This window comes from Carya illinoinensis, chromosome 11 (genome assembly GCF_018687715.1).
Source record: "Carya illinoinensis cultivar Pawnee chromosome 11, C.illinoinensisPawnee_v1, whole genome shotgun sequence".
Classification (NCBI taxonomy): domain Eukaryota; kingdom Viridiplantae; phylum Streptophyta; class Magnoliopsida; order Fagales; family Juglandaceae; genus Carya; species Carya illinoinensis.
In genome coordinates this window covers 12,808,053-12,816,681 of record NC_056762.1, presented here as the reverse complement: position 1 = coordinate 12,816,681, position 8,629 = coordinate 12,808,053, and the positions used below count along the sequence as shown (strand labels likewise).

The 8,629-nt window shown below is 37.6% G+C and overlaps 1 protein-coding gene across 6 annotated transcripts; it reads left to right on the top strand.

Annotated features, from left to right (window-relative positions):
* The first annotated feature begins 3,019 nt into the window (after positions 1-3,019).
* On the top strand, positions 3,020-8,226 carry LOC122282929 (release factor glutamine methyltransferase). 6 transcript variants are annotated; one of them, XM_043095010.1, is made up of 5 exons: positions 3,020-3,449; positions 3,709-3,792; positions 3,941-4,494; positions 6,455-6,700; positions 7,911-8,226. In XM_043095010.1, the coding sequence occupies exons 1-5, from the start codon at positions 3,038-3,040 to the stop codon at positions 8,049-8,051; spliced, it is 1,437 nt and encodes a 478-aa protein (XP_042950944.1). In that variant the 5' UTR covers positions 3,020-3,037; the 3' UTR covers positions 8,052-8,226. The 6 variants fall into 6 exon arrangements, with proteins under 6 accessions (XP_042950944.1, XP_042950950.1, XP_042950947.1 ...); XM_043095012.1 differs by lacking the exon at positions 3,020-3,449 and adding an exon at positions 3,458-3,617; XM_043095016.1 differs by lacking the exon at positions 7,911-8,226 and having other exon boundaries at positions 3,941-4,481; positions 6,455-6,591.
* The last annotated feature ends 403 nt before the right edge of the window (positions 8,227-8,629 follow it).

Genomic DNA, 8,629 nt, shown 5'->3' with positions numbered 1-8,629 from the left:
TTTTTGGTTGCCTATGAGACACTAAATTTTATGGCTACTAAGATGAAAGGTAGGGGAGGGTACATGGCATTAAAATTAGATATGAGTAAGGCCTACGATCGAATGGAGTGGCCTTTCATTGAGTCTGTTTTAAATAAGATGGGTTTTCCTTCAAGCTGGATCAGCAGTGTGATGAGATGGCTCAATTATGTTTCTTATTCTGTTCTGGTCAATGGGATTCCAAGTCAGAAGTTTTTTCCATCAAGAGGTCTGCATCAAGGGGATCCTATCTCCCCTTATATTTTTATACTTTGTGCTGAAGTGCTGAGTTCAGCTTTGTTGACTGCTGGCCAAAATGGTAGTTTACATAGGGTTCCAATTGGTAGAGATGGTTTCAGATTGAACAATTGTTTTTGCTGATGATAGCTTAATATTTTACAAAGCTACAATTAATGAATGGTGGTGTCTGCATACGATTCTGCATAAATATGAGATGGCCTCAGGTCAAATGTTGAATAGAGACAAGACTTCATTATTTTTCAGTAAGAATACTCGAAGGGAGACTCTTAACATTTTTTGTGTTTAGTGATTGGGGTGCCTGCTGTTAGTGTTATGAGAAATATTTGGGTCTTCCTATTATGAGTGGGAGAGCTAGAGGTCGATCTTTTCAGTATATTCTGGACAGAGTTTGGCAAAGGATCAGTAATTGGAGGTTAAAGTGGCTGTCACAAGCAGGTAAAGAGATACTTATCAAGGCATTTGTATAGGCCATTCCCACATGTTGTATGTCAGTGTTCCAACTCCCAAAAGGGAAACTGCAAGGCATAAGTAAAATGATATAAAAATTCTTGTGGAGTCAAAAGCAGCAGGATAATAAAATTCATTGGATCAGTTGGTCTGTTCTAAGCAAGACAAAAGAGATTGGTGGACTAGGTTTTAGGGATTTTGAATGTTTCAAAAAGGCTCTCCTAGCCAAACAAGGGTGGAGGTTAGTTCAGAACCCTACTTCTCTGGTGGCAACTGTAATGCAGAAGAAGTATTATAGAGATGGGGATTTTTTGAATTCTAAATTGGGCTCTCAGCCATCATATGCTTGGAGATAAATTTATGGTGTTAAGAGTTTATTGCAGAAGGGACTGATCTAGCGAATTGGTAATGGGAAATCAGTATCTATATGGCATGATAGATGGCTTCCAAAACCGTGGACCTTTAAAGTTCAAACTCCCCCTTCAACTCTACCCCACACAGCAAAGGTTCAGAATTTGATAGATGGAGATAACAGGAGATGGCATGTTGATTTGGTGAGATAGAACTTTAATGATAGTGATGCTGACTGTATCCTTAAGCTCCCTCTTGGTTTGATGGCTAGTGAAGATAAACTTTTATGGCATTGTACTAACTCTGGGCATTTCTCTGTGAGAAGTTCATATCATTTGCAGAAGATGCTGAAAGATAGGATTTCAGGTGAACCTTCGAGCAGACCAGCTAGCAATCTGTTTTGGAAAACCTTATGGTCTCTAACCATTCCAAGAGTTGATAAGGTTTATATTTGGAAGGCCTGTAACGATGGCCTGCCAACCAGAGCTAATCTCATAAAAAAAAGAAGGGTGCTTGATTCTGCTAGGGTGCTTGATTCTGCTATGTGTCCTATTTGTGGTCTTTTTTGTGAAGATGTAGTCCATGCTCTTTGGAATTGCGGGTCGGCAGCAGATGTGTGGAGTCTGGGTTGTCATAAACTCCAGAAAATGAATGGATGGGGCTCGGATTTTTTATCCCTTATGGAACATATGTCTACTACTTTGGATACAACTGAACTGGCTGAAATGGTAGTTATTGCTAGACGAATTTGGCTCAGAAGATGTGCTGTGATATATGAGCAGTCTTTTATCCATCCAACAGTTCTGGTCTGTCAAGCTAGGGAGCAGTTGAAGGACTTTCAGATAGTTCAGGCTGATAGGATTACCCATAGCAGTGTGAGACAAGTAAACCAGCAAGGATGGAGGGCACCTGAGAGATCATGAGTTAAAATTAATTGGGATGTCGCCGTGTCTAATGCTCATTCACAGATGGTGTGGGGTTGGTGGTCAGAGATGAAAATGGACAGGTCTTAGCAGTGTTGAGAGAGCCTTTGGATTTCAATGCAGATTCTACTTCTGCTGAAGCTAGAGTAGCCTTGTGTGCTTGTATTTTCTGCTGTGAGCTTGGTTTTGATCAAGTAATGTTGGAAGGAGATGCTAAGGTTGTGGTTGATGCAGCAAGTACTCCTCTTGAGAACTTCAAACGATATGGGCATATTGTTGAGGAGATTAAGTCTGTCTTAACAGATGTAGCTGCTCGGAGGATATGCTATGTTAGCAGGTCTGCTGATCAAGTGGCACATGTTCTTGCAAAGAATGCATTGTTATGTAATTCTAAATGTATAGATTTGGACTCTGTACCGAGTTGTATTTCAGATTATGTATTGTCTGACATGATTAATAAGTAATGCAAATGGAGGAGTTGTTTACTGTAAAAAAAAAATAATATAGTAATAATATATTGTAATATATTATAATATATAGTATAATTTTATTATAGACTATAGTGATATAGGATTTTTAAATTTAATATTATATTAATTAATAATTTATCATATAATATAAAATTATTTTATATATATTATATAGAAAAATTATATATAATTAAAAAATCATATAGAAAATATTTTATACAGTTTAAAAAATTAAAATATATATATAAACCAGTTCAGTCCGATTTTAGAAAAATAAAAACTGAAACCAGATCGATTTTGAGAAAAATAAAATTGATACCATGCCAGACCAAACCCGATGCGGTGATGCCAAACTGGTTCCGATCCAATCCATCGGTTGACCTGTTTTTTTTTTTCAACCCTGCTTCAATATTTCTAACTTAAGATAGTCACACAACACAGTTTTACAAAATATTTCACAATAATTTTATAAGATGAGGGTAATTTTGTAAAATTATATTATTTTTATAATATGTTTTACAAAAGTAGTTTCCATTTAGAACATAATCGTGTAAAGTGTTATAAAAAATGTTGCGCGTAAATCATTATCCTTCCGACTTATATCCTCTGCCTTACCCTCACGAACCACCCAGCGCAGCAGCCAGCACCCGCCGCACTTTGGCGCTCTCTCTCTCTCTCTCTCTCTCTCTCTCTGCTCGTCTCCTCCTTCCCTTCATTCTGGTAAGTGTAGCCGAATCTCTCTGTTTCTTTCTCTGTCCTTATCCCAGTATAACAGAATGCTTCTCGTCTCCGGCTCGAAATGCTCGTGGTCCGGGCGAATACCAGGCCCAGCGTGGGGGTGCCTACATAATCCCCCGCCCTCTTTTTACGCCAGTTTTATCTCACTCTCCCTCCCATTTTCTCTCTCCTATCTATTTCACGCACGAACGGAAGACCGAATCGAAGGACAGCAAGAGAAGCGATGAGCTCTCCTTAACTGGTTGTGGATTTTTCCATGTTCCGTTCCTGTTCTCTCATTATTAAGCCTTTTGTTTGCTTGCTTATAAAATGGGGAATAGCCACGAAACCTCAGGGAGTGAAAACTGGTTCTTTAAAAGCCTGGAGATTCGGAGAAGGCCTCTTTCTTCTTCAGAGGCATTATTAACGGGTTTAAACTGTGTCCAGATTTATTTACGTTTAATGAGGGCAGCTTAGGAATTAATGGATGATAATGCTAATGTTTTTGTTCTTTTTATCAGGGTTGAAGCATGGCATTATGGAATTGAGATACCCGAGTTTTCTGCCATTTTCATTGCTCAGAAATGAAGCTAAACTTCACACGTGTATGTTGTCCCTCTAATTTCTCGACTTTTATTAAACCCTCTCTTTGTACCAATCTCCATCGGCCCCTCTGCTCGTCTTCATTGTCATCCTCGCATACATCTTTAAAACCTCAAATCCCACTCTTTCTAAGACCACCAATGCATTCAGCGACCGTTTCTGACCTCCAAAAGTGGCATGATTGGGCCAAATGCCTTGCTTCTTCAGTTGGGACAACGTTCCTGGACAGTGACAATGGCCCTGATTCCAGCCTGCTGTGCAGGGAGCTTAAGTGGCTCGTGGAAGATACAATTGAAGATCACTCAGTACTTTCGCAAATGAGTATTGAAAACGGTAAAAGAAGTGTAAGATTAAGGGCCGGCGTAGAAGATCTTTACAATATGTGGAAGCAGCGAATTGAAGAGAGGAAGCCTTTTCAGTACATAGTTGGGTGTGAGCATTGGAGGGACTTGGTGTTAAGCGTCCAAGAAGGGGTTTTGATTCCAAGACCTGAGACTGAACTCATTGTTGACTTGGTGGCTGATGTGGTTTCAGAAAATGAAGATTTACGAGAAGGGTTGTGGGCAGATTTGGGTACTGGAAGTGGTGCACTTGCTGTTGGAATTGGAAGGATTCTAGGGAGTCGGGGGATGGTTATTGCAACAGATTTAAACCCAATCGCCCTGTCTGTGGCGGCTTTTAATTTGCAGAGGTATGGTTTGCAGGTTAGTAAATTTATCATTCTAATAAACGGTTTCAATTCCAAAAATTTCACATGAAAACTCCCTATCACAATGCTGGTACTCATCCCACATATTGTTCCTTGTTCTGCATGGAGATCAAATTCCTGAAGTTACTAATTTTCTTCTATTAGATTATTTATACAACATAGAAGGTGAAATATGGCCTCAATTTCAGATCATTAAGTAATCTAGTTGATGCAAAACTGTCACTATTGTTTCTTTTGAATGTATTTGTATTGCATCTTGCGAGATCTCCTAAAAGATTACACTTTAATGATAGTGAGTTGCTATTTAAACAGCAGTTCCTCCTCCCATTAGAGTGGGGTGGAGGGTAAGCTCATGAATTCAAACTCAAAAATTATGCTTTAATGGAAGTAAGGCAATACTTTAATCTACATTCCCAATTCTCTGTTTTACCATACCTTCACCACCAATCGATCTTGCTATATCAAACCACAGCCCTAATTTAGTTATCATGCTGTAATGTGAATTCTTTTGAGAGTTCATGTAGTATTTGAGCGTCTTGCATCACAAATGCGAGGGAAATCTTTTTGGACTAGATAATCCTTAAATTAAATATACTAGGATACATTTGTCATCCTCATAATATTTTTTTTTTTTTTTTTTTTATAAGTAATAAGAGTTTTATTAAGGCAAGTAAATAGGCATAGCCCAAGTATGCAGGAAGAATACAAACGGAAACACCTAAATAAATACAAGCTAGGGACAAAGGATTATGAGTCTTTTTAAGATTATGAGGTCATAATCTTGAATCGATAAGTACATTGACAGGTCAGTGTCCAAAGTGCCTAAATACAAAAGGAACTTTGGAGAACAATATGCAGGCTAAGCTCAGACATTGTCCTAGCAAACGCTTTTGGGAGAATCTGTTAGGTACTGAATTAACCAGCGGAAACAATTTAGACATTGTTAAAGACATAAATGTCCAAAGTTTTGGACTTTGTAATAAATGATCAATAACGTTCCTTCAGTAGTTATAAATAATGCTTCCTTTTCAAGCTATATTTTTTTGCAGGGATCTGCGACTATCAAGGCTAATCCTAGGGGGTGATTCCATAGAGGTCGTTAATGGAATTAATAATCAGGCAGAAAACATGAATATTATATTTAATAACCCCTAGGAGTTGGCTTAAGTGGTAAAGACCTTGGTCTTGGCAGTATGCTCCCTCGAGGTCTAAAGTTTGAATCCTCTTGGGTGCAAACAATTTCTGGAGCCATTGGACTGGAGGAACTTCCGCTTGAATTACCAAAAGTGCACTTGCAGGAAACTCATTGCCAAGGGCCTGTGCACCCCCGTGATTAGTCACAACTATGTTCTCGGACACCCAGTGCCAATAAAAGAAAATGAGTGTGTATATTTAATAGAGGAAGCAAAGCAGATTCTTCCACTCTACAAGTGGCAGGCTGCACATGTACCTATGGATGCTAATTGAGTTGCTTATAATTTATCTAAGAATCTATTGCAATGTATAGATGCAATTGTTGACATGGAGCAGGTGCCTGTGAGTACCAGGGTAGATGTATTAGCAGAACTTGCTTCTAGTCCAAAAAAATGCCTCCTTTCTCCTCTTCTTCCGCAAGATGGAATATGAAGTGGCTAAGATATAGAGTTTCTCCATTTTCTTGAAAAGCATTGTGTTGAGACTTGAGACAACTAAAATTTATCTCCAATTATAGATTAGATTACAACAAACAATGAGATTAAGGTGATATTTGCTTTTAAAAGATTTGTGATGAATGTATTGTTGGTATAAGATGCTTTCATACATGGAAGAAAACCACTTGGTGAAATAAATTTTATTTTATCACGAGAAGTTAGAAGTATATTGGTTACAAATTAAAGTTTCATAATTTTATTCGCTCATCCTTTCTCCTCCTCTTTCCCAAAGAATAATGCTCCACTTTCTAACAAACCACTCAGGATATAATTGAATTAAGGCAAGGATCATGGTTCGAACCATTGAAGGATGTGGAAGGAAACATTGCAGGTATTGTAAGTAATCCACCATACATACCAAGTGACAATATTTCTGGGCTACAAGCTGAAGTTTGTAGACATGAACCGAAGCTTGCATTAGATGGTGGTCTCACTGGCATGGATTATCTTTTTCATCTTTGCAACGGGGCTGCTTCAATGTTAAAACCTGGTGGACTTTTCATTTTCGAGGTATGGATCTTCTAATACCTAGAATTCAAATTGCAGAAGTCAGATGATCATGATACCAAATTGTTTTATCTTTTATTTTTGGTAATAATTGAGGCTTCAAAATCTACAAAATAGATTGGGTAATGCCTTCTCAGGTGCTGGAACTCATAACATGTTGGAAATGACAGTTTGGCAACAATCAATGTACGATGTACACTTTGTGTAGAATTATCCCATTATTCTAATTATGGTGTTTGTGGAGTGAAAGAAACAAACATTGCGTCGGTGATTGTACAGTGTCGGTGTCAGAGCTCATGTCTTTCATTCTTTCTTTTTTTTCCTCTCAGCTCAAGTCTTTCTTACTTAGTACCCTTTTATCATTGGATACTGGCCCAATATAGTGTTGCTTTTTCAATTCCTTCTTTCCTAGAATTTCTTGCACTTCTTCATTTTGCTAGCTTGATGGCGCTCTTGTATATTTCCTGCATGCTAGGGTAAGACTTTTTTCGTCATCAATTACTGATCAAAAGAAGTTTTATATATTAATTGATGGAAACCCCTCGGGGTTAGCTCAAGTGGTAAGAGCCTTGGTCTTGTGGCTATGTTCTACTCAGGTTTAAGGTTTGAACCCTTTGATGCAAACAGTTTTTAGGAGCCATGTTCCATCGGTGAAAAACTGATGATTTATTTGGGGACCATCGAGTAATGGGGAATCCTTAATCCCATGAGACCATATGTGAAGGGAAAAACTGTGGTCTCTTGTGATAAAGGCTTGCTTCTTGTCATGAAATTAGCTAAACTTCACATTATCTCTTTAGAGGTACAAACCTGAGTACAAAGTTGACTGTCATATGTATTGATCTCTTCCTTTCATTCAGTAAGATTGATGTTTGTTTCCCTTAGATTTCCATATAATTGCACATAGGATTTGATTTATATACATTATTTCCTAGGACTTATGCTACATACTAGTCACCAGTTAAACAAATAATTTAAAGACTGCCATGAAGAAAGAATACTGTTCTCATAGCAATTTTGACTTTGTTTTCAATTTACAGGAATGTATGAGCTAAATTGATTCCTCAGCATTAACACAAACTTGTAGTTAGCTTGGAGGTCATTAAGTTCAACTAGGAGGAAAATATTACAATGTTTCTTCTGGGTTGTGTTTCTATTCTTGATTTAACCGGTTAATTTGTTTTTGTTTCTTTCTTTCCCATTCTTTCCATAGACAAATGGTGAGCAGCAGTGCAAGTGTCTGATAAAGTACTTGGAAAGTGATCTCAGGGGCAGCTTCTGCAATGTGGATATAGTATCCGATTTTGCTGGCATTCAACGATTTCTAATTGGATTCCGTCAACAGCAAACTTGATTGGTAACAATCTTGTATTGTATGTTTGCCATGGAGTAGGTAAAAACAAGAAGGAAAAAAATATATATGATAGCTGTACACCTGGTTAGCCACTGATGAGAGACAATAAGCCATCTCACACCTATGAAATTTGGAGGCTTATCGTTGTGAACTTTACATGACTTCCTTTCTCACTCGCTCGGTTTCCAGTGACTGTGTAGAGGGTCCTCATCTGAATTGTGCTATGCTGAAGCTTGAAATCGTGAAACTTCTAAAACCCGAACACACCACACGCACAGGGTGTTTAGCTTAAAAACACTTAAACATGAGATGGGATGAGACGAGAGTATTTTGCTGTCCAAACTAGGCTAGGTTGTTTGGATAGTGAGATAAGATGAGATAAGATAGTTTTAAATGAAAATTAAAAGTTGAATAAAATATTGTTATAATATTATTTTTTAATATTATTATTATTTTAGAATTTGAAAAAGTTGAATTGTTTATTATATTTTGTGTAGAAATTTAAAAAAATTATAATAATGAGATGAAATGAAGTGAGGTGAGATAATTTCTCAATCCAAACGAACGGTAGGGCAATG